At 44.6% G+C, this 26,895-nt stretch overlaps 1 protein-coding gene across 7 annotated transcripts in view; it reads right to left on the bottom strand.

Annotated features, from left to right (window-relative positions):
* Positions 1 to 26,895, bottom strand: part of CUX1 (cut like homeobox 1) — a 355,467-nt gene that overhangs the window by 258,396 nt on the left and 70,176 nt on the right. For 5 of the 7 annotated variants that reach the window (XM_054714868.1, XM_054714867.1, XM_028145288.2 and 2 more), the window contains exon 2: positions 19,570 to 19,680. The exons of the other annotated variants lie outside the window; for them this stretch is intronic. In XM_054714868.1, coding sequence (XP_054570843.1) covers positions 19,570 to 19,680 — 111 coding nt within the window. The remainder of the gene's footprint in view (positions 1 to 19,569; positions 19,681 to 26,895) is intronic. 7 annotated transcript variants of the gene reach the window in all.

A 26,895-nucleotide genomic window follows, 5' to 3' on the forward strand; every position in this document is an offset into this window, starting at 1 on the left:
AAGGCTTCATTACTGAGTTGTGATCCAGCATGAAATGAAGCAGACCAAGTTCAAGAATGCCAAGACATTAAAACTACCGGACAAGAGAGGAGACAAGTCTACTCTCACCACTGGGTTATCAAACACAAAATGCCGAACTGCAATCACAGTGAGAAAGAAGATCCAGTAGCTTGAAATTAATTTCAAGGAATAGATTCCCCTCAGATATTTAGGTATTTTTGTTTTTTTAAGAATTCGCTTGCAATACAACACAGAGATGCTAGATATTTCTTCTATTTTCATCTTTAAGGTCCTCCAGGAGCAGTGAGGAAAGCCACATAGTCAACAGGGGTACCCCAATACTTAGCAGAGACCTCAAAGAAGAGATTTCCCAGTGTAATGTTGAAGGCTGCCATGCCATGTAAGTTTGAGGGAAAGTGTAGGTTGGGACTAGCAATTCACTGACTTTCCCGTCCAACTGAACTCCTGTAGCAAATAGTAAGCAGGAAAGGACTCTAGGAGGGCTCCCAGGTCCCCCCTCCTCCGAGAGAGTTGGCGAGGAGCCCACCGGGGGTTGAGGCTCCAGCAGGCCTCAGGTTGACAGGAACAAGCTGCCCTGCTGGCTGCTTCCATGGAAACAAGGTCAGATTGGCAATAATCCCCAGCTTTAAAAGAGCCACCTGCCTCAAGGAAGCCCAGCACAGTGCCCTTTTCCTTCTGGCTTTCAAATTTATAGCATGAAGATGAGACACGTACAGAGCTGCTGACTGCAGAGAAAGCAGACCCTTCCCATGTGTATCCATGTGACTCTATACAAGTCAGTGCCCCTCTCTGGGCCTTAGTTTTCTCCTGAAGAATGTACAGGGTGGGCTACAGATTGCTAAGTCTGCCCACCCCAACCCCAGCTGCAACAGTATCTTTCTGGCTCAATATACATATGCATCACAGCATTCAATCAATGGGCCAATTAACAACTCCAACCAGAATTAAAGCGGATCCTGGGTATTTGCTCCTATCTTCCCAGAGCTCACAACCTAAGGAGAAGAAAGCACATTCACAGGAGTTAAAGGCAGAGGTATTAAATAACAATCTAAGGAAACACTAGCAAGACACCTACAATTCAAAGAACAAAGGGCGATAGCCTTCTGGTTTACTGTAGTGCTGCTATTCCAAGTCACTAGAGACTGCAACCTTCCATCTGGCCACACCTGTGTGCTCAGAGCAGGTAATCCTCCTGGTCTCACCATGGGGGGTGGGTTGGAGTAGGGGGCCTGAAATCTTCAGGGACTGCGTCTCTGGGTGAGTGTTCCCAACCACTCTCAAATCCTTTTTTCCTTTGGGACACAGGACCAGAAATCAGTCAGTTTTACCAAGGGTAACCTAACCCCTTCAAGGAATACCATTAACATTCAGAAAGAGGGTGTGAGGAGAAATGGCAGAGCTTCACACGTGATCATTCTTGGTAAAAATGGAAAGCACACTTGCCAGCCTGCCTATTAAATCAATCAGGGTATCGGCAGTGTGTCCCAGGGGACTGGATATTAGGGATCCTGGTAAGTGCAGCCTGACCACTTTTACAAATCCTTCTCCACTGGGGTGCATCCCGACAAGGGAACTCTACTTGGCACAAAAAAGGGAGGAACCACTGATACACGCAGCTGCATGGTGAATTTTAAAAGCATTGTGCTGAAGGAAAGAAGCCAGACTCAAAAGCTTTATGATCCATACTAGAGGCCTGGTGCACGAAATTCGTGCACTGACGGGGGGGGGGGGCAGTCCTTCAGCCTGGCCTGCACCCTCTCACAGTGTGGGAGCCCCATGATCAATCACCCCGCAGAGGGAGGCCCCGCCCACCCACTGCAGTGCTGCTGGCCAGGTAGCCTGAGCCTCCCTCTTTGATCGGGGCTCTGCGATCAATCGCACCCATCTTGGCTGGCCTGGAGCCAGTGGGTGTCATAGTGTGGTAGTCTGGATGGTCGTTCCGCTGTTTGGTCGATTCGCATATTACACTTTTATTATTATAGATGGCATTCTGAAAAATGCAAAACTATGGGAACAAAAAACAGGTCAGTGGTCAGCATGGGCTGGGGTTGGGGGAAGGTCCCCCTCAGCAGGGGAACTGCCCTCTTAAACCTTATCCTTCTCTGGCTACCACCCTGTCTCTCTCCTGGCTGCAGCCAAGCATTTTTAGAATTCATGTCTCTACTTCCCTAATGTCCTCAGGGTCTAGAATAGTGCCTGGCCCAGAGAAGGTGCACAACAGGTGTTTGTTGAATAATATACCACCACTTGCTTATTCTCACCTAGCCCCCTCTAGCAGGCTCCAGCCATTCTGGCTCCACCTTTGTGCTGGAACATCCCTGCTCCACACCACAGCGTGCAGCACCGATGTGAGGTGTAAGCCAGGCCAGGTCAGCCCTAACCACTCACCCTGTAGTCCCTTGGTAGGGCCTTATGCAGACTAATGTCCAAGTTCCTCAGCCTTGCTCTCCACTTCTCCAGCAGGGGCCTGAGCCTTGCCACCATGTCAGCCCCACCCCACCCCTGTGGACTGTTCACTCCAGGCTCCTGCATCTCCCCTTGACTCCCTTTTCTTTGCTCTAGGCATTCGCTTGGCATGGCCCTCTCCATTTTGTCATTTACTACTCTTTATCAAAACACTATATCCTTGCCAATCTCCTACTGGGGCACGAGTGCCTCAGGGGAGCTCTGGATACCCCAGTGTCTCTCAGAGGGCCTAGGTCCCAGACAACTACACAGCACATAACTGTGAAAAGCTCACTGAGATGGCCCTCAGTCATTCATGCCTCTCAAGTCAAAACTGTCCCATAGCTGTCACTCACTCAACGAACAATCTCCGCCTGCCCCCTCACCCAGGGTGATGCTGTTTCCGCCTCTACTGCTAGAGGACACGGCTAACCCAACTGCACTTTGGCCAGAAGTGACTTGAAACAAACCCGAAAGTTTACTTTGGACGGGAGTTAATAGTAAAAGTTGGAAGACATCTTCGAGACGATAAACACCTCCTTCTTCCTTTCTTCCAGCTTCTGGCACAGCACCTTCCTCTAGTGGAAACGCTTTCTGGGAAACAACCACAAGGCTCATGACTAAGGGGCCATCAACTCGAGGGAGGATAGACAGGGAGAAGAAAACTTCACTGAAGCCATAAAATGTGGTTCCCGGCTTCTGAAAGCTGCGATACCACTTCTGTAATCTACTTCCATGGTTCTTATAAGAGTCAGAAGATGCTCAGGTCTGGGAGCTGAGTTTTTAAAAGTCAGAGAGATTTTCGAAACGCTGCCCCTCACCAGGAAGAGAGAATAATACCCCCAAAGTTCCCAGAAATAAATGCAGAAATAGAAAAGGCACCTTTTGAACTCCACAGAAATTATTCTGTAAATGTAGAAGGTTGTCAGAGCAATACAACAGAATAAACATCTCTGATAATGAAATATTATAATGCAAATAGGCACTTTAAAAATGTCAAATTAGCTATGTTTTTAAAAATAAAAGAAAACTGTCATTTCTTTTACTCCCTAACTTAAGTAGGAGGAAGCCAGAGAGACTGTCAAACTTGTACAGCACAACTGGACTTGGAGATCACACTTTGGACACGTTCAATTCTGAATTTTTAAACATACCAGTATCCTTTGAACAATAACATTCTAGTTCACAAAGACACTGAGGAGGCTACAGACTTCCTGATAAATATATTAAAGCTCCCTGAGGGAGAAACAAGTCCTCTTCTGATTGGCTACTGTGACTTCAATGGGCTGAGATACATGTTTTATGTTGAAAACATTATTAACCAGCTGATGGGGCTGAAGAGAAGGGATGATCAAATAAAGTGAACTTCTTCAGAAAACCATAAATGGCCCTTCCAGCTTCCTAACTACCATAAAAATAACTTAAACATTTTACAACAGAAAACAGAAGTAACTTTTTTTTTCATAATTTCAATGTAAAGCTTTAAAAATTTTTTCTAATTTAAGGCTAGAAGACATAATGATTATTTTTAAATGGTTAAAAATTAGAAAGTCTCAAAGGTAAGCCACAAACATGTGGAGTAATACTGAACATTTCTATTTCTGTTCAAGCACCAAATAGTGCTGGCAGTAAATGAATATATTCATCTTTACTTTATAACTAAAACAGTCAACTGCATTTACAAAATCAAAAATTACTAAAACAGAAATTTGTATTTTCTATGAAACTTACTGAAATCATATAGAAATTAGTATGATCTTATCATCAGAATAATTTTCTTCTGATTTTAATTTTAAAATGGAAAACCATAAAGTCTATTAAGAACTCCGTGACAATTGGTAATGTGGGACTATAGAGTTAATACTGTTTGTTTAGGAAAAAGGTAAATAGCTCGCTCCAAATTCTATTTTAAAAATTCAATTCATTATTTTCTTAAAGGAAAATGTCCACTTAAATATAAATACTAACAAAGGTTCTATATTTTTTTAAAAAGATCCTCAGAACCCCTGGGCTAATGCCTGCCAACTAAAACACCTACTATGAATTTAGTAATGGGTTATGCAAACATAAATTACAAGGCCAGACATTTTAAAAGGAAAAAAAGGTGATTTATTGACGTGCTGGAGACACAGCAGGATAGAAGCACTATTTCAATTTTCCATATATTCCTCAACACTGCAGATGTGCTAATGCAAAAAGAATTTTAAAATAAAAATTACTCTCAGCTCTTCTGGTTCTAACATATCAGTTCATTTACTTAAGAAGGGTTTCCACACAACTCATTTCCCACAGTTATAATCTATAATAAACCAGATTAAAATGTTTAATCTAGTTTCAAGTACAAATGGATTTGAAAGAAATAGAAATATTTCCCTTATCTTACAGCAGCAAAAAAGAGCTAAACCACAAGTTCTATTCTTCACTATATTAGCCAACCTGCCCAGATCATATTTTTTACTTTAATCCCTTCATTCCTATTCACGGGTCATTTTATTTGGAGGTGGGATGGGGTAGGTGGGGTATTGTTGTTGGAACCAGTACTTTTTTCTTTATCTTGGCCAAGTAATTATTTAAATATATATGAAATACTTTTCATGGGTTGTTTATACATTAACAAAATAAATAAACATTTCCTTGTTGTCAACTTTTAATTAAAGGAAAGAGAAGCTATCACCCTTCTCTAAATAGGCATGGGAACTGTACTGGGCTGCAGAAAATCCCTGAACACACATCGACAGAAAATGAATCTTTCTTTTTCTTCCTTTAATCAATGGTAGACAGCTTCATAAATGGTCATTTTTGAAAGCACATGGAACTGTGTGTGAGGCTGAACCAGCCTATCTCAAAAATAAACTTGAAAACACTCTAATAGGAAAGAACACACATTTTAAAATGCAAAGGTACAAAACAACACCTCTGAATTTTGGCAATGCATTCTTCCCCAAAAAGCTAATTCATACACGTACACACACACACACACACACACACACACACACACACACACGAGATATGAGTTCCTGGCACTTTGATTATGTGAACACACCTGACCCCAGGGAAATAGGCTGAGACCAGCCCCATATTTCAGACAAACCAAACAGCCAATAGACAGTAATGGCTTTAAGCTACTGATGACCTGGGCCAAAAATGAAGAACCACTTAATCTTCTGAAGGAAACTGTCAATGTTAGGAGGCCCACAGCTGACCTTTCCCCTGATCTTAATCACAGCCACCTATGATAACAGAGTGGGGTTTATTTTCATGCCTGGCTCCAGACTACAATGATCAATCCTTCAATTTTGACTATTTTGTATCCACACAGTGAACTAGAGTAAGTAAGAGTGTATAGTTTTCATGGATCCCTGGAGTCATACATGGAATGAAATTCATCCAAGAATAAGATCTAAAATAACTCCATCAAAACTCTAAACACTTTATAAAGTCTCTCCATATTAACCTACAAATTCAATGAAATTCCAATAAAACCCCAGCAGAATTTTTAAAATGGAACCAAATAAATGATTCTAAAAGACATATGAAAGAATAGTCTAGATCAGTGGTCAGCAAACTCATTAGCCAACAGAGCCAAATATCAACAGTACAATGATTGAAATTTCTTTTGACAGCCAAATTTTTTAAACTTAAACTTCTTCTAACGCCACTTCTTCAAAATAGACTCACCCAGGCCATGGTATTTTGTGGAAGAGCCACACTCAAGGGGCCAAAGAGCCGCATGTGGCTCGCGAGCCACAGTTTGCCGACCACGGGTCTAGATAATTTTGAAGAGCAATGAGGGTGGGGGCCTTCCCCTACCAGAAATCAAGACTTAGGAATGCTATGAAAATAACTGTGGTAATTACACAGTAGTAATCACCAGAGCAGTATAGGGTTGGTGCAGGAACACACAAGCAGACAACAGGGATGGGCCAGGAGCCTAGAAGGGGGCATCGCACCTGACAGAGGTACTGAAGGCAACTCACTGGGGAAAGGTGGACTGGATGGTAATGGTTTGGGGATGAAAGGCTCTCGATGGACAAAATAAATTGGATCCTCACCACCCACACAAAAGCTTTACAGGCCTAAAGTGAAAAGCAAAACCAAAAAACTACGGCAAGAAAACACGAGAGACTGTCAGCATAGGGACAATTTCTGAGATAAGATTAAACTTAAAACATAAACATTATATCAAAAACTGGAAAACTTAGAAAGATTAAAATTAAAATTTTCCAGGTGACAACTGCCCCATAAACATAGTGAAAGGATAGGTCTGGGAGGCGACATCAGCAAAGTACACTTGCACAAAGAACCCAGATTCCGAATATTGAAATTTCCTACAAGAAAAACAGCAAAACAGTCCAGTAAGAAAATGGGCAAAGAATATGAGCAGTTAAGACATAACAAAGGAAACTGTATAGGCTATTCTTTGTACAAAAGGTATCTTCACCCACATTAGAAGCTAGAACAGGTAGTGGGAGCTGGCCAGTGGGGAAATAACAGCATGCCACCACCCTGGAGAGCAACTACCTGGTGCAGCTGTGACCAGAGACTGCACTCCTGGGTGTCCACCCCAGGGAACTCCTGAGCTCACTCCCTAGGACACGTGTAATAATAAAGTGTCAACAACCAAAAATCCACTTGCCATCTCAACAGGGCAATGGATACATCTCCTGTGGTTCGTGCACACAGTGGAATAGTGTGTCCCAACTTAAAAGAATAAACTAGATGCATGTACACACTCAGCTACATTTCTAAAAGGTAATACTGGGTGAAAAATACAAAGTGTCAAGGGATATATACATACATATCCCTTTGCATATGCATACATATCCCTTTGCATAAACCCATTTATATAAATAGTAAAATACATGTATATCTAAAATAATATCTATAGTTTATGAGGGTGTAAACATTGTAATGAGTGCAAAAAAGCACATGGAAATAAAGTATCGGTTTTAGAACGGGGTTCATATCTGAGGAAGAATGGAGGGGGGAGACATGGAAATGGGGTTTTCACTGTAATCTTTTATTGATATTTGAAAAAAGAAGCATCGGAAGCAAATGGGCAAAATGTAAACATCTACCTAATCTTCATGAAGGACAGGAAAGCCTTTGTTTTCTATATTTTCCAGAATGCTAGAAATTATTTCATATTTAAAAAAATTAACCCCAGTTTCATGCTTCATGTATAAAAGAACTACTGCAGGTAAAATCCTGAGTGAGGCTTGAGTGGGACGCAGGAGAGGCAGAGGTGGCTGAACCTTCTGAGTTTTTCTATCTGAGCTGCTCCCTAGGTTAAGAACAGGATCTGGTTGATGCAAATCTTTCTCAGGGCTGAAAGGTATCCCTTACCTTACAAATGCAATGTTCTAATGGCACAACAGGGAAGGCAGTGTGGGAGGTACCAGGCACTGAGGTAGCACCCACCTCCACAAGGCAGAGACCCTGGGAAAAGCTGAACTGTTGTCAACTGTCCAATCTCAGGATACTTGATCACAGACCTCTTTGCAGCCAGCCCTCTTTAAGGTGTCCCCAGTATAGAGTCAGTAAATAAATAAATATGGGGTCAAATTGGGGCCCCAATTAGCTTTCTGAATTAAAATGGTGACCTTTCCAATGTAAAGCAGGGAAACACCAAGATGGGGTCCCGTAGCTGAAAGTTGCTCAGGATGTAAATTGTTCCCTGGAGAAGTAATCCAGACTGTTCTCTCCCCTGAATGCACAGGAAATTCTATCTGTTGGGGAGATAGGCAGGGAGGGTGGCCTGCATGTGGCCGGACCCCTCTGGGGCAGAAGCAGGCTTTGCAAGCCTGGTCAGTGGCCTCCAGAACTCAGTATTCCCCATAGAGCCACTCTGGCATAGACCTGCAGCTGATTGGCCTGGATTTGAAACCTCCAGCCAGTGTCACTGGCCATTGGCTGTGACATGCTAGGGGACTCTCTCCTCTCTGGCTTCAGTTTCCTTCTCTTTAAAATGGAGATAAATACTGTATCTATTTTATAGGTATTCAGGGCACACAGTGCTCAGTAAGTGTAAGCTGTTGTTATTCCTGTGTTCCTGCAGTGACCAGAGCCCTCAACACAGAGTGGCCCTGGTACACCCAGTTTCACACACAATGGTATCACCATAACTGCTTGCTGTACGTATAATGAATTCTGAATAGAAAAACCCCAAGAGGTAAATTAGGTGAGGCCTACTAAGAAGAAAGGGCAACACCTACATCTTGGCCCATGGGGAGGATGAACCCGAGAGAGCTTGAGGAGGGAAAGGGCCAAACTCCATAGCCCTCAATTCTCAGCCACACATATTGCATCACCACCTCCTTTCTCAAACCTGGCTTGCTCAGATCTCAAATCCAGTCAGTGGCAGAGCCAGGAGCAGAAATCCAAGTGTCCAGATTCCCAATACAACACTCTTTTAATTATATCAACTATACCAGGCATATATCTTCCTGTTAAAATACTGGGCCACAAACAAAATTATTATACTCTGCATGGCAGACATGTAACGCTCCTTGTAAACTTACTTTTTATGCAACTCACATTTGCAAGTTAAAACCAAGAACCAACATTAGTCAATAATCAATATTCAATGATTAACCCTACCCACAGGCCCCTGGCCAAAGAAAGAAAAATCTAAGCCAACAAATCTCAGGATCAGTGGGACTTGTCATCCCACAGTCTCTTTCTTGACTAACATAATCTCAAAATTAAAGGGAAGATTTTCCTGTGCTTTGGCTTATAGTAATTCCTAAGTAAACGTTAGAGTTTAGCCTACTTGCTCCTCCCTGGGTATACTCCCACTAAATGCACCCCCCAACACACAAAATCCTTTAAATGTATGTCACTTCAAAGCAATACTAAAAATCATTTTTTAAACTAAAAGAAGAGAATCCGCTTACAATTAAATGAATAAAAATTGACTTCCAGAAGCTAAAAGGAGACAGTTTGGTACAGTGGTCATGGCCTGGTTCATGGGAGCCTGTCTGCCTGGTAGGCAGGTGGCTAACACTCTAATGTGACACTAATGACACCCACTTCCTGGGGTAACTGCAAGGGGCACTGAAATGTTTGTGAGGCATTTAGCATAATGCTTGGCTCTTAGTAAGTACTCAATAAATATTAATAAATAACAGTTCGCCACGATTTCAACCAAATTTTATGGCTTTCACATTTAGCCATTATGCCCTACAAGGATATTTATTGAGAAGAGGCTGTGAGATCCTTTCCGCATCCAAATTGTTATTACATCCTACATAGCATGGCATTCTCCATTCAAAATGCATGGCAGATGAGGTTACTGACCAGAAAAATAAGTTATTGGCTACTCTCAAAGAACAGCTTCCAAAGAGAGTCCAATGGCAAATATTTCCACTCTACAAACAGTAAAGCTAATGCAAAGAAAGAGAAATGACCATCTAGGCACATGGAAGGAACACGTTTTTATTTTACTGACTCTATTCAAGTCTGCAGTAGAAACTAGGTTTATAGTTTATAGATCTACTGGTCTTCTCTATGCTTTAAGAGTATTTTTAAAATTTTAGTGTTCATTTGTAACTTTAAAATCCATTCATGAATAGTACAATTTCTCCTTTCAAAAGATTAGATATTAATAACATAACGTGCCATTTATTGAGCTTCTATTATTCACCACGGTTATTCTGGATACTCTATAACATTTTGTCAGAGTTACAATAACTCCAAAATAGTTGTCATCACTCCCATTTACTGGGTGAGAAAATGGAGGCTCCGAGAGATTATACAACTCAACATGGTCTCGACTAAACTTACACACCACACCAAACTAATTACAGTCTTTTCCTTTGGACAGTTATTAAACTCTCAAATACTTGGTCTGTTATACTTAAAATAGCCCTTTAAAAGCTGCTAGACACACGAAGGAAGCAACACATGGGCTCAGGAAGGAAAGGGAATGTCGGTCCTGTGTCGACATTTCAGCGAGTTTGGACAGACTGCCTTCCAGCACTCACAGAAAGTGTGGCCTGGGGCTCGGGAGGCCACCCTGCTGCCCCTAAGTCAGGGCTCCACACACAGTTCTCACTCAGTCATGGAGCACAGAAATTGAGAGATTAACTCTTCACTGATTGCCTAAGAATTCACTTTTCAGTAAGGTCTCCCTCTAACTCAAATGTTCCTTAACTTTCTAATGTCCAAATTAAATGGTGTCCCTGGTCTTAGAAAGCAGAAGGACTGGATCTGATGCCTGAAAGTAATTGGGTGATAAGAGCAAACAAAGATAAATCAGGCCTTTACCGGAAAGGCATTTTAGGGACCTCAGTGCTAAACAACCTGCTAAATTCATCAAGGGGGCGGTCTGTGCAAAGGGGTATTTTCCATTTTTTGATTCAAAAAACTTCCCTTAACTTCCTGAAGAACCTCCACCATCCACACTCACTCACTGCCATACTGTCCTGCTTTAGTTCTTATCACACCTGAAATTATCTTACATGTCAATTGTTTACTTAGTCACTGCCTGCCTGCCCCTCTTTGAAAACTGGAAGCTTCTCTCAGTGCCTGATGTATCTCAGCACCTCAAATTGCCCATTGCCCCTGGACGGGTGCAGAACTACTTGTAGATGGAAGGGAAGGGAAGGAGGAGAAAACAGAGAAGAAAAGTGTTTATTGAGCACCTACTGTACCCTCTGTGTACATGAATTCATTTCCTGCCTAGTAGCTGGGACATTCATTTTTGGTTCTGCTTATTTTTATATACAGGGTCCAACTCTCAGAATGTTTAGTGACCTCCCTCAAGGTCACTCAGCCCAAACATCGATGTCACCACTTACAAGCTCTCCACTCCACTCCCGGTCCTGGACTGTACATTTACCTTCCAGGAATCTCATCCACTCCTCATCATGACCCCCTGAAGTAGGCGGAATACAGTTTGGCAGGTAATGGAACTGAGGTTAAGTCTCTGTCCCAATGCTAGTGAACCAGGGAGCTACTAGGACTTGGTTCAGTCTGCCCAAGACGGAGGAAATTCCTCTGCTCTACAGGCCTCCATGATGCCTCAGAGCATGCTGCAGGGTCTCTGGAATGTGGGGGGATGACGTGGCCAGCTCTTACTGACTTGGGGCTGAATGAGGGTTAAGTTACATTCACTATCACACTGGAGGCAGGTTTTCTCTCCTAGGAACCCAAAAGAAACAAGAAAGTAACCTCCTGGGTTGGTATATTGGCTTAAAGAGTTTAATTGGTAACAGTTAAAAGTTCACTTTTAATTTTTAAACTTTTGCTAGTTAAAATCTTATTATAACTCAACGGTGGGTAATTCTAGAATGATTAACATACAAGTTGATTATTTGGGCTTTATAATTTTGCCAAATACCAGAGTAGCCTTTTTAACACTAAGTTGCTACTGCCAAAATGAAAATTCACATGATACTTCTATGATTTTCTTCAGTCTAAGAGCACAACTGCATAAAAAAATCTATGCAGGGATTTCCCACACCCCCCACAAGAGAGACATTTGTGCAACTATCACCACTTACTAATTCCAGGACATTTTCACCATCTCCCAAAGGAACCCCCAAACATGAGCAGTCATTCCCTATTTTTCACCCCAGCCCCTAGCAACCCGGTTACTAGTCTACTTTCTGTCTCTATAGAACTAGACAGTTCATATAGATGAAATCATATAATATGTGGTCTTTTTGTGTCTGGCTTCTTTCACTTGGCATGTTATTTTCAAAGTTCATCCATGTTGTAGCACATATCAGCTTCATTCCTTTTTATTGCTGAATAATAATATTCCATTGTATGGACAGACCACATTTTATTTATCAATTCATCCACTGATGGACAATTGGGTTGCTTCTACTTTAGGGTTATCTTGAATAATGCTGCATGAACATTCATATACAAGTTTTTGTGTAAACGTGTTTTCAGTTCTTTTGGATTATACCTAGGAGTGGACATGTAAGGTCATAAGGTAACTCTATATTTAACTTTTTAAAGAATTGCTAAAGAAAAAAAAGGCATTTCTTGAATTCTTTTTATTTAATTTTGTAGAAAAAAAATAAAATAAAATTTGTGTCAAAGCTTTATTATCTGCCTATTTGAGAAACCAATCGTACAGTGATGTAATTAGCATTTTTAAAACCTATGTTTTGTAAAGGAAAGATTTCTAAATGCATGCTGTAGATTTGACAGGACCTTTCATACTACAATCACCATAAAGTGTCCATGGAGGTCCACAGCTAAATGAAAACGCAATGGAGGCACAGCTCCTGCCGTAAGGTCCTGACCCTTTACAAATGGAAGAAAGGAATTGTACCAGAGCTGCAGATTCGGCTACAGAGGTGTGGCTAGATTCCTGGACCTCCAACATGAGCAATTCGTTAGATAATGGGGATGCTCGTATTCCTAGCTGGTGTCCACCCTGTGCCCCTGATCTTCTTAGCTTGTAGGCCTCCCTCCTGTCACTGCCCTTCCTAAAGGGTCCATGTGCCTAGGGACATGTCTGTCTGCTCTCCTCTTTAAAAGTCAGATTTGTCAAATCAGTGCTATGGGCTTCAATGAACCCATTTGAGTGTCCAATGAGATACAAGAAACATAATGCTGGTGTCTTTCGTGTTCACTGATTTTCGATTCCTATAAGCATGGAAGCAAAAACAAAAGCTGAGTGGTAAACTGTAGAGCCATACTGCCTTTCATAGTCCATTAATTTGTTTAAAACAAGGTAAGAGTTAGAGTTCAGTTGCTACCCTACACACAACCGTGTCCCATCACAGCTAAAACGTCTGAATGCTGTTTTAAGAGTTTAGAAAGCTCCTTTAATCCTCCTTAGCTACCTGACTCACAGGGGACCCCAGTTGGGTCCTGCAGAGCAAAGACGCCCCCCAGGCTTCTAACCAAGCTCCAGCCACAATATCTCAAGGCAGCCTGTGCAGGACGTGTCCATTTGAGTCGCGACTTTATTTTTAAGTGACTCTCTTTTTCCAGGCTGAGTCACTCCCTGCAGTGTCTATATAAAGGCTGTAGAGGCAGTGACTAAATGTATTTGGGCCTGGGCCACAACTATATATTACTGCCCCCACCCCCCGTCCTCCCCCAGCCTGCTGACTCCTTTTCTCACAGGGAGTGAAAAAGGAGTTGAAACTTTGCAGCATCTTTCCATCCTTTTGTCTTCCTCACATCGGCAAAAAGGGAGCAGGTGACTTATGTGTGAAGGAACCGTGTTTGGGCATGTGATTTCATATCCATCCTCATCAGGGAAAAGATGACTGTGGCTCTCCTAATGAAGACACTCACTGCCCACCCCCCCCCCCTCCACCTGCCAGAGTCCTGAAAGAATCCACTAATCGAGTTCATTTCAATGATGGCGCAAGATTGCTTTCCAAGTCATAGCTGAAGGTGACTCCTGATTTTTTACAACAGTTTCCCAAGAATGTAAAACTCAGAAAACACTCTAACCTGAGACAGAAAGGGCAAATTAAGATTCTGGCACTCAGGAAATGAACGCCAGTGAACAGGCAGTTCTGTCAGCAGTAAAAAGAACATTCCCTGTCACAGTTAGGCATGCTGACCAGACCAGGAGGCGGGGCTGTGAGGCTGCAGCTGGTGTCAGGCCCAGAGCCACCCGCCTGGTGGGAACAGCGACTGAGGAAGGGGTGTTCAGTCCCAGTGCTGACCCTGGGGAACTGTGTCCCAAAAGGTCAGGGCTGAGGGTTGCTCTGCTGTTGACAGCAGAAGCAAGAAATGGTGACATGGAAAGAAGCCATATGCATTGGGCAGGACAGACATAGAGAACAGATCTGGAATGTAAGCGTAGTAGACCAGGTGTCATGAGGATTAACACTCCAGAGAAGAGATGTTTAGGCAAAAATATATCAGGGGGAAATTGACCAATGAGAGCTCCGGAATTGAAGCTCACTTTTAAATCTCACAGAAGAGATGTGGCCCCTTCTACAGGAAATATAGATGAACCTTGCAAAGTCAGAGAGAGAGACACCTAAGACACATGATAGGGTAGGAGCTGGACACAATGACAGCACAAAAACAAACCATGAGCATAGATTATAATAAAAATCACTGCATCTCAGGTCTGCGGGTCTCCTCCTCTCACCCTCATAAAGGATGGTCCTGCCCTTACTGAAAAGAATGCCCTTACTGTAATAAAACAAAAAGCATCCCTGTGCTCTTTCTGGAAGCAAGTCCAACACTGAAGACTTCTCTTCTGACAACCAAGCATCTCATTCTAAGAGCACAGGCCGGTGAGCTGAATTCTTCCCCTGCAAACATCCTGTGTCCTCACCTTAGGGCCTGCACTGCACAGAGTTTTGTTTGCTCCAGCTTCTGGGCCTGTCGGCGGGCAGCACAGCTCCACAGTTAAGAGAACTGACTCTGGGCCCATATTGCCTGGGTTCAAGTCTCAGCTTGGCTGAGCAGTAGCTGTGGCAACCTCAAGTCAAACTTTAGTCGGGGGCGGGAGGGTGAGGAGGACATAAAAATTAACCAAGTGGAAAAGCAAGAAAAAAGCAATTCCTAGGCAGAATCATGAAACTCTAGTGCTGTCCCTTTCATGGTACCCAACAGAAAATAACTCAGTTTCCAGAAGTGAGGAATTGGCCCAGTGCCCTGGGGGTTTCTGGGTGGTGGCACCTACATGCTTCTATGTCGCCACTGATCCAATCTGCAGTCAACTTCATCAATACAGATGCCATTTGGGGCATCAAAGGTAATCCTGGCTCGCCTGTGCCTCAGATCTCTGATCAAAGCAACAGAAAAGCAGAAGGCAAGAGGGTTGGCCTACGCTGCACACAGTTCTAACACCACTAGGCCCTGAGACAGCTACTGCTTCCCCCTCCCCTGCACACACTGCCACCTGGCTGGCCTTGCCCTTCATCAGCCTCAGGCAGGAGCAAAGCTTCATCCAATGCAGAGGTGTCTGTGCCTGCTGCCAGCCTGCGGGGCCCCAATCCAACCAGAGGTGGCCCGGTTCCACCACCTTAGTGCCCAGCTCGGAGGCTGGAGCACAGTGGCCTCTACCCAGATGTCAGGGCCTTGGCAGTGATCCCTCACACAGCCCCTGCCCCTCCTTTCATCCCTCCTACCCTGGGCACAACTAGGAGGAGGGTGAAGGAGGAGTCACACAAGATGTTCCCAGAGTGGCATGCTGAGACTGCCCATGTGTGCCCAGAGCTGTTCTCTAAGTCAGTTGTCCAGATGAGTTTCAGAGTCCAAGAGAAACTCTATGGAAATTCATGCATTTCTCAGGGGAGTGAGTCCTTAACATTCACCAATATTGCAAAGGTTGAGAAGCAAGGCTTAAAAGGAAGCCCTGTCTACCTACAGTAAGAGTTAATGAGGTGCTTGTGGCTTAGATCCTTCCCACCATGGATATGTGAGTGTTTCTGGGTAAAAGTCTATATGCAGGAGGTTCCAGTTGTACTATCCTAGCACTGAATAAGCGATGTCAGGATGTTCTACGGGCAAGGTAGGAAGACAAGGTTTGTAAGAAAGGGGACAGGACTTTACCCCCAGGGCCAAACCGTCTGGCACATGGAAGACGTTCAAAAGGTATCTTGTAAAATGATAAACTGTTATCACAAATCAGCTTTTGGAACACTTTGGGCTGAAATTACCTGTATTTGTTGTGTGTTTTTTAAAGTTCCCTGAACTAGCTTTGAGGAGCAGAAATCAGCTGCATCTCATGCATTTCAAGGTACTCGTTCTAAGTTAATACTAGTAACAGACACAGACTGGACGCCAGGTCTGTGCAGAGCCTCCACACACACACACCTATCAATCCTGTGAGCTGGGCCCTGTCATTACACTTTTTATAGATGATGAAACTGAGACTTTGGGAGGTTAAGTAATTTGCCCAATGGCAACAGCCAGTAAGTCACCTGCAAAAATAATATGGAAAGCTACACAACCTGGAAATACCCCACAGTCTTTTATGTTCAACTCCCAATTATTAATTCAGTAGGAAATGAATGTTTAGTTACAAAATTAAAAATGTTTTTCTTTGAAAGGAACTCATTTTTGGAATCAAAGAAATGCATAAAACTTTATTTGCAGAGTCATTGCAACCTCCTTCAAATTAACTACAATTCTGAGGGTAAAAAGACATAAGCAATAATATCAACTGACTGTAAAGGTATTAATCTAATGACATAAAACTGAAACTTAAAAAAAGAAAAAAGAATTCTAAACAAAAGATAGTCACGGCTCTGGCCACCCCGGCGCCTGCCTCTGTGTTCCTGTGGCTTGTCCCGGGGGAGTGATCCAGCCTGTCAGACTCCATCTGCCTTTCCCGGAGCCTCCTGTTAGAGCCCACCTGTCCCTCTGGACTTGAGGTTGCCCTTGGGCAGGGCCAGCCCAGGAAAATACAAATTCCCTGTCGAGGGACAACCTTACTCACCTCTGCCTTCACCCTGGTGCCTAATCCTGCATATTGAACTTACTGGATATTCAACCAACACTGGGAGGACATTTCCTTCTTACCCAGAACAAAGAGGAATGCCAGCTTTTTCACTGAGAATCAACACACCTGGTGCGACACCAGCAAGAATGCCACTGGCCCTGGTCTGCCTCAGTGGCTCCCCGGAACAAGGCCTGGGCCTCACTCAGCCAACCAAGTGAAACATGAGCATCCTAGTCTGTATCCACATGAAAAGATACCTTTCCTACCCGCAAACCAACAAAGTTCTAAGCAACCTTCATTTTCACAGGTCCATCTTCTAGCACGTTCCCTCTATAATGTGGCAATGTGTTTCCTCCCTTGTTTAATAATCTGTCCAGTGGTAGAATCAGGAGAAGTGCCTAATGTCGAAGAGAAGTCGGGATCCTCTGATCTGAAACCCCAAAGTGACAATCCTCTAGATCCCAGGCCCCATACTCACTAGAGCCCCCACATTTACCACCAGTCCACCTCCCACAACCCCCCTCCCTCTGTGTACCCCAGAGAACCCCAGCTGCAGCTACCCACTCCCACCATGGCTTTAAGTGGCTTAAAAATTTCAAAGAGAAGATTCTGGTTGGTGGCATAAGTAAATCTGCCAGTCATCTCTATCAGTCTTGCCTCAGGGTTCCCACAGGGACCCCCGCCGTACAGGTTTCCAGGATGAACCTGGGATAGGAAAATGCAAGGGGAGCAGTGGGGGCAGGAGCCTGCAAGCAGCTTCACCCTTCTACATTTGCTGAGATCCGTGCTGCAGCCAGACTCTCCCTACTGCAGTGGAAGCAGCCCGAGTGGGTACCAGCCTCGAACAACTAGCAGAGGCCAGAAACAAGCGGGATGGCAACTTCCATCCTCTTACAGGCGAGTTTCTCGGTCCTCTTCTCCACAGAAGACAATGTTTAAAACTGCGCCTGAAAAAAGGTGCCCCAAATGGCATTTACCAATCAGGCTGCTTCCTTCCTAAGCCTCTTCTGTGTATTGGGATTAGGAGATAAAGTGCAGTTTAAGGTTAGGTTTTTTCAAGTAACTGGCATGGGACGCAACACAAACCGTGTGAGCTGGTCCCCAGATCCTGCAAAACAAGGCCCATTTAGACATCCATGGAGGAACTGGGCCCAGTTCAGTACAATCAACATTTATCAACTGAGTGCAGCACTAGGTGGCCGGGTGGAACATGCCCCTCCTCGCCGGAACAGGCCCTCGGCAGCTAACAGGAATCTGGGGTCCAGAGGAACACCCAAGAATCCAGTTCTCTGCTTCCTCACTGTACTTGTCGTATGACAGATTAGGTTTACTTAAGGTTGTCTGACCTTCTTTTTTCTATGGCCACTGCTGGACATATAGTCCCCAAGGGAGGGCAGTAAGAACACAGGACAGCAGATGACAGCTGCTTACTGGAACAGTGTTGAGAGTGGCTCGAGAGACAGGTATGGCAGAGGTTGGTGGGGGAAACAAAGTCAAGGACGAGAGCTTGGGAAACCCTACTGCAAGACTCTCTAGGAAGATCTACCCTGAAGTAGCCCAAGAGGAGGCAACAGAAGGGTCCTATCCTTAGTTCCTTTCTTTGCTCCTATCTTTACTCGGGACAAGATGGAACATGGAGAATAGAGGCTCCCCCGAAACTGCAGAGGGCAGCAACCCCCATGAATTACTCTGATCTGCATTTTTGATCTGTCAAAATATGGCAGATCCACACAGGGCAGGGTGGGGTGGAGAGGGTAAATCGTGGGTCTCAAATTAAAAGCCTTTAGGTAGGTCTGCCCCTAGAGCCCTTTCTCTTTCCCCTGAGCTATTATGTTTTCTCCCAACATATTTATTCTGAAAACAGAGGGTTAATTATTTGTTTCCCCAGATGATTCACAATAGCACTCACTTAAATAGCAATCTCCTTGGAACACTTAAAACAAGTCCACTTTTAAAAATTCAATTCACATACCATTTTACAGGATTTCTGTATATTGTAAATGAGGTATATTGTGAAAGTTAAAGGCACCCTCCCAGAAAGCAGCTATTCTTCCAGGCCTGTCCCTTTGTCCTCCAAGGAAGAATCTGGAGGCCTGGGAGATGGGGCCAAAGCTGCTGACCTAACTACTCCAAACACTGTCCTCCGAACACAAACTTACACACACACACACACACACACACACACACACACACACACACAGGAGCACATAAAGAGCACATTTCCAGTGCCCTTTAAAGCATATTTCAGGAAACAGAGGCATTTAAAAGGCCTTACCAGACTAAATGTCTGATTTACAAGAAGTATTGGCATATGCATCCCGAGATGTGGGCAGTCCTCAGATACCCTGCCTGCCCTCCACCATCTACAGCCTCACACTCAGTGATCCTCCATGGACTTGGGGGTAGTGTGGGCATGAAGGGCAGGGACCAGAGGCCGGGATGGACTCAAGGGTCTGACCTGGCCACGTATTCTCGAAGACCCAGACTGCAGTGTCTGCATCTGCAATTAGCTCATGCTTTAATTTGCGCAGACAACCTGTCAATGCCCGCATTCTCCAGCCCTCGTGGAAGCATGCCGTCTGCTGGTACAGGGCTGAGGGCAATCAAAAGAAGGCAGACTGTCTGTCTGATAGAAGTTAAATGCTTACAACATATCTTCTGATTATGTCAGGATAGTGAGACCCCTGCAAAGAGACCTGGCCGGAATGCTGCCTCACCTCTGGAGTGTTCTTCTTGAACTCTCGGCTCTGCTCAATGAGCCGCTTTCTAGACTGCTCGCTTTCATCTTGCCGGTTTGCCAATACTGTTGCGGTGGCATCGAGTTCCCTCTGTCAAGAGAGACAAAAAAAAAAAAAAAAGGGAAGACAAGATTGTAATTGCAGTTTGTACCAGAGGGGATCATATTTGCATTTGACCAGAACACTGGGGACAGCCCCGGTGCTCCAGTGACTGTCAACTCCTCGACAGAGGCGACGCTGGGGCTGTGGACAGGGAAAGAGACAGATCACACGGTTCCCATCCAGCCCCATGCGCTAGTTTGAGAAAACCAAACTCGCTCAGCTTTGATGTGTGTATTGACACCACCTCACAAATGACTGTTTCTGTAATAGTACATACAGATACTTTTTTTTCTTTTTGCTAAAACCAGAGTCAGGCCAATGCCCAAAGGGCATCCCTCCCTGGAGTCACTCGCTTCTTCTGTTCTTAACAAGTGTTTCTTCTTGTCACGTCTCTGTGCTCGGTCCTTTGGATTCGCTCTGCGCTTCTCATCAGGGCATTCTGTTTGGCTATCCTTCAACAGTGTGGATCCGGAATCTTTTGTAATGATGCTTCATTGCTTCCATTCAACAAATATTTATTGTGGGGCTTACTACAGGCTAGACATCATTTAACCTGTTACTTGTTTTCAAGAGGGACCTTTATAAGGTAAATTCTAAGACTAATGATTTCCAATATCTTATAAACATTCAGAAATGAGGCTTATTTCCCTCTGAGAAGCACCAGGAATGGGTTCCCTGTAAGAGGACCAGTCAAAGGCTAAGGGCTGTGGGCTCTGCTATACACAACAAACTGATACTCAAAGCAGCAGAGAAGCTGTGCCCTGACCTCAGGAATTCTGGGAGCAACCACCAAAAGGATCAGTTTCAAACAAGCCTACAGCAGATGGGCCCAGAATGGTGTTCTTGGCTGACAGCAGGAGCTCAAGGACACGTTCCCATAGCCACCGAGAGGCCCATTTTAAAGACACACACTAGCACATTCTGCTTAGGATTAAAGTGGCTGTCCCAAGTGGCTTCTCAATGGTCTGGACTATTCCCCCCAGGCGCAGGCACAACAGAACAAGGACCCCATCAAAGGCTGAAAGGCAAGTAAAATAAAAATGAAAATCCACCCAGAGCCATCCAGGAAGCAGGTGAGAGTTTCTCCACCTACCCTCCACCCACCTCATGAAGTTCCACCTGCTTTCCTTTTTGGTGGAAATACTGAAGTAGTCTGTAAGCCCTGCTGGTGAACACTTCACTCGTACCACTACGGGTGGGCCACTGCCAGACGAGATGACAGAGTGCTGGAACAAACATCCAGTGTGCTGTCGACTTGGAAACTGGACAGTTTAAAAGGGGGGTCGGGCTGGAGGGGGAAAGAATACCACACCACACTCTTCCCTTTAGTGATTCTGGCATTACAGCAAATCTTGGGCAAACAAGTCCAAAAGAATAACGTGGGCTAGAATTCAAGAACAGATGTCAAAGCTACTGCAGCAAAGAGGGAAACACTGCACATTTTGATAGACCACATTTGAAACACATCCCAGTCAAGTGAAGGCAGAAAAAAAGAGCAACCGAAAGCAATGTGGTAACGTGGGGATGGAGATAGAGAAGAGAGAGCAATCGCAGATAAGCAGAAGGCTCTTCAAAAATATAAACAATCTGGTAAGGAGGAGGACTTAGACATCTATATTTAAGCAGCAGCAGAAGTTATAAAGGGAGACTTCAAGAAGGGGGAAAGAAGCCAATATTGAAATATGACAAAAAAAGTAAAGTTGATGTTTCGTTCCAATCACACACGGGTGCAGAAAACTTACAGAAAAACAGAGAGCCCTTGACTGCTTTCAACGAGGACCCTACTTCTAGAGCTGGGGGGCAGAGGGCACAAAATGAGCAGTGTTTGGTGACTTCTGTGGCCCAATGCTGGATGCTGCAGGCTCACTAGAGGGAAGAGCTTGAAGACAGTGGGATTGGGGGTGGGTGCTTTGGAAGAGCACACGATCTATGAGACCCTCTAATCCCCGCGGTTCCCCGAAAGCCTTCCAGGCAGATCCATTAGCGAGCCAGACTGAGAAAGGCTGAGCCTGGGACAGGTCGCTTGATGGAAGGCAAATCCACCTTTACCACAGGGCTGCAGGGCCAGCGAGTCTGAGGAGACCTGCTGCTGGCAATTGGGGACCCCCCCGGGGGCCTGCCACACTCCCTTCCCCACCCGTGCAGACATATGCAGGTCCACATGAGAAACCAACGGGGTCTCCAAATATAATACCGTGCTGCCACCCGCCACCAGGAAAACAGATTGGCACAGCAAGGAGAAAAGACTGAACGTTCACAGATTGCGAAGGGGGGGGGGGGGGCAGCTGCTGTCACCTCCCCAAGTTTGGTTGGTCAGATTTAAGCCTCGCAATCTTTACAATCTTTGATTAAATCCCTTGAAATAACACCACTGAACCCTTCTAAAGGACACCAAGGCTTTCCCAGGCTGTGGGGACAACACAAAGGGAGGAGAAAGTTATTAAACATAAGCCAAATACTGTTTTATTATCTACCCAGCCTGCCTACACTCAAAGGGTCAAATATAATGATACATTAACAAGGGAATTTAATGTGTTTAGGGGAGGTGGCCTAAAATACAGAACCCTTAGCCCCTGAGTCACTGGTCACAAGTGAGATCGAATATAGAGTCCCCACAGGCATTAAAAACTTGCAAAGAGAAAAAAACAAAAAACTGAAAACCAACCTAAATATCCAACAATAGCAGACTGGCATATCTACTCAGGGTTATTCTGCAATGGTTAAAAAAGAAAAAAATACAGTCCTACATGCACTATATAAGATGGAGTGATCTTCAAGATATATTTAAGTGAAAAAAGCAATGTGCAAAACAATGCTAACATTATTTAAGAGAGTCTCTATACATATGCTTACCTAACTTTCAACTATCTCTAGAAAGGTACAGGAGACAACTGTAACTGTCCTTGGCTTTGAGGAGCCACCAGGGAGGAGGGACTTGCTCTTCAATATATATCTTTTGGTTATTTTGCCATGTGCATGGATTACCTAATAGGAAAAACTGCAATATATCTTAATTTTTTAAAGTACTGCTAATGTGAAAAAATCCGCATATGATTACAGAAACGTATTTTACATAATGTACCCCATATATGAGTTCATGGTCTGCGGGTCCACCTGCCTAGGGTAGGCAATGGCCTCCTGACTCACTCTGGTGATGCAAAAAGTGAGGCAAGCACATCCTTTGTCAAAACAACAGCTGTTTCTTGCCCAACGCACTGCACACTGGCCAGTCTCAGGGCTTATGAATGAGGAGGAGGTGGCCAGACTTCCCAGAGGAAGGACAGAGGAGGTTGTCCCCTCAAAACTATTTAGAACTCTTTTCCTGCTGGAAACACTGACAGCCCCAGATCTGAGGTGATGGGAAGCTGGCAGGGTTGGGAGCAAACCCATGGGCTCTGAACACAGAGGCCCTTCCAACTAGGCTGAAAGAGCTGGAGAAAGTCCTGGGAAAGGGTCTTGCAAGGATGGCACCTGGAGAAGCTGTGGGGTTTTCTTTCTAAGTGACCAAGAGATGGCTAATGTCAGGAGGTGACAACGTCCAGGGAAAGACATCTGGCTGTGGGACCAAGGGTTCAGTGCATCTGACTCTATGAAACGAGGGTACTGCCGAAGAGCTGTGGATGGCTGCAATCATTTTTTCCTCTGGATTATAACTTCTGGCATGCTTTTTCTCCATTTCTGACTGATCCTAAAAGGACCAAGCTCCTAACATTTTAAGTTTCTTTCTGCCTGAACCCCAGCCTCTCAGCCAAGGATTAAAGATTTATTAAACATAAATCTTTAATAATAAACAATAAACAGCAACTACAAACCTGCCTATTTAAAAGAAACTGTGGGGAAAATATTTCCCAAATAAAACAAGTCCCACTTTTGTGCGACTCTCTCTTCTTAGGCCCCAGGCCAGGCCTGTGGAGGAGGCCCCTGTCCCTGAGCACCCTGGGCTGACAGAGAAATCATCAGGCCAACTGCATCAGCAATGCAAGTATTGTCTTTTTATGGTCGCTAATTTTAAACCAAAAAGTTCATCTGGTGTTTCTTTAGTGTCTACCTGCTAAACTAATCAAACAGCAAATCCTATATAAGAATTTTAAATGGCTTTATTAGTGAAAACAAAGAATACTCGTGCAAAAAGGAAAATACCAACCACAGTTTCTGTGTTTCTGCACCAGGTAGACCTCATGACATTTTCTATTTTATTTCCAGCAACAGAATCATTTGGACAAATGGGACCTGCTCTGACTAGAAACGAGTGAAGGGCCCAAGCCCACCTAACATCGGCTTCCTTCTTGTCATACCCATCCCAGCCCCCTACACAGAATATCTCATAACCCTCAGGCAGTGGCCTCGGAGAATCCTGGCTTGCAATCCAGGCTCCATCTCTGCTGTAACCTGTGTAGTTTTGGTCAAATAACATTGCCTCTCTGGAGATATTATGATAATGCATGTCAAGTGCTCCATCAAGGTAACTTTTTCTATACTATCAGAGCCATGCACTTGATTTAGGCCTCAATTCATTCTGCCACCAGCATCCCCAATTAGGCTGGAGGCACCTGGGCTGCACAGATGAATTGGAACCTGACCCTGAACTGACCCTTCAGGTATCCACAGTCCAGCCGAAGAAACTAGGCAGGCAAGGAAGAGTGACAAGACAGAGGGACCAGGCTGGTGGAATGGAAACAGAAGTAGAGGTAGAAAAGGAAGAATATACTGCCAGCAAGAAAGCTCTTAAAGTTTTTGTGAAAGATGTCCATCTTGCCTTGGACCTGTGGGTGAGACTGGCTCAGTCCCCATCACCCTCCTCCTCCTCGTTATGTGGGCTCATTGAGTACACGGCACAATACCTGGGGAGTAGGTGCTGTCATAGGCCCAGATCAGGACTCAGAAGAACCAGGAACCTGTTCGGGTCCCCCCAGGGTAGGGGTGGGGATGGGATAAGGGCACATGACAGGAAAGTGCCATCAGTAAGCAGAGGCCAGCCTTGCTTGGGCATGGAAGTAGTGACAGGGACTGCTAGGAGGCAGGCTGGTACCAATGTGAAAATAACTATGTTCAATTAGAAATGTAAAAGCCACTCCCCAGACATGTCCCCAAACAGTGATCAGGACAGCCACTGTAAGTACACAGATCTACACGCATATGTAATATGCTTACATACAGGCTCTCTCCGAAAGACTCCACAAATAAAAGATGCTGCTGCCATTCCCTATTCTAGGGAGGAAAATGAACAGGTGGGGGCCTGGGACGGGGTGCTTTCACCATCTATCTATCTATTTGTACATTTTTAATTTTGAGCATGTAAATGTAATGAATACTCCTAAAAAGTAAATATTTATATGTTAAAATCTCTTTTCCCTCTATAACAAGACAACATAGGTTTTGAAGGACTAATAAGGACCTATCAACGCCTCATTCCCAGAAAGGTACTCCTATGTGGTACTACAGGAAGGACAGTGTTCTGTTCATGGGTATGTGACAATGATCTCTATTTAAAGGAGAACCTTGCAGAATTCCCAAAGTCAATGTTCATGTTTTCACTTACTTTATAGAGAACCAAATCTGACCCCATATTTCCCAAGTGTTTTCAGACACTTAATCCTTCCCACTTTTCCACTCACACACTCTGATTCAGGACCAAGTAATGCAAAACTCTGAATTATGGCTACCATGCTGTCATGTGATGTCAGTCACGTGAGCCAGCAGTGAGCATTTCCACTCAGGAAGCTGTAGTTTCCACAGAATTAGACGGACCTCCAACAGGCACCCTAGTGGACAAGTGGCAAAGATGGAACAGATGGAACAGAGGGAGAGACACACCCACCCCGCCCTGAACTGTGAGCTTCCCACCCTCCCTGCATGCAGCCCAGGAGAATCTCAACAGAAGGCAAGGAGGGGAAAAAGCAAACTGAATGGAGAAAAACTGCACTGACTAAAGGCAGGAGGTATTGGAGTAGGCTCAGGGAGCTTCAGGGAGTTCAGTCTGATGCAAGATTAAGGCATCCTTCATTCCCTCATGGGCATAAATTACCACACAACTGTAAAGGTGACCGGATATACACATATACCCTGCAAGAAAGGGGATATGCCATGACATAGCCCAAATCTGAGCTTGTCATTCTTACTCAAAAGTGTTCAGTGGCTTCCCAGAGGACTTGGGATGAGACCACTGAGGGCCCCCAGGCTCCTACCCTGGCACGTTGGTCCTCCTCTGGTGTCCGCAGAAGGCTGGGTCTACTCCTTTCCCTCAGACCTTCAGCACAGGCTGTTTCCTTTGCTTGAAAGCCTTTCCTTTCTCTCTTCAGTGAAACTGCCTGATCGCCGCTCAAAATAGTCCTTCTCCTATCCCTTCATCCTCCTCTACCCTGCCCAGAAGAGATTGGGAGGTATGTGCCCCACTCCCTGAACTGTGCCTCTGGCAGAGAGCCTAGTTTGCAGTTCTGCATTTGTGTGGGTAGGTGCCTGGTTAACGTCCAGCCAGTGGGTTATAAGCTCTGGCAAGGCCTGTGTGTTGCTCACGACAGGATTCTCAGCACTTGATGTGCAGCTGGGGCACATCACAGGTGGGTAGTCAAAATTTGATAAATGAAAGAATAAGCTTTAAAAAGAAAGGCAAAATAAAGTAAATGCTATAACACAAATCCCAAGAAAAAGTGCTAAAGGGCTCAAAGGAGGAGAGATTGCTTCTCCTTGGGAGAAAATTAGAAGCAGCTTCATGAAAATAATAGCACCTCAAAGAAGAGCCTGCAGGCTGGCAGGGACATACTCTGGCAGAGGCACCAATATCCATTATAAGGAGAGAGGAGACACATTTAAGAACTCTGAAGTCTGGCAAGGCTTCCAGTAGGCAAGAGAGATGGCTGCGCAGAAAAAAAAAAGGGGGAGGAGGGGGCGCTAACCCAAGCACTGAAGTCCTGAATGGCAGAGAATAGTCTGGAACAGTTCAGGAAGCCCTGGGGGGCTGAGGAGGAAGAGGAAAGGCTGGCAGAACTGGCTCTTGAAGGCAAGAATGGCCGAGGAAGAGGGAAGGGGAACCTGGAGGAGACACCCATCCCCCTCTCACTCATCCTCAAAGGATCTTGGGGAAAGTTGTAGGATGGTACTACTTTTATAAGAATTAGAAGTATATGGCTAAGAGGAGCTCCTCCCTGCTTAGGAGCTCTTGGAAGTGGTATCTGATTGGAGATCTAACAGTTTAATGGAAGAGAG

Source organism: Eptesicus fuscus, chromosome 4 (genome assembly GCF_027574615.1).
Source record: "Eptesicus fuscus isolate TK198812 chromosome 4, DD_ASM_mEF_20220401, whole genome shotgun sequence".
Taxonomy (NCBI): domain Eukaryota; kingdom Metazoa; phylum Chordata; class Mammalia; order Chiroptera; family Vespertilionidae; genus Eptesicus; species Eptesicus fuscus.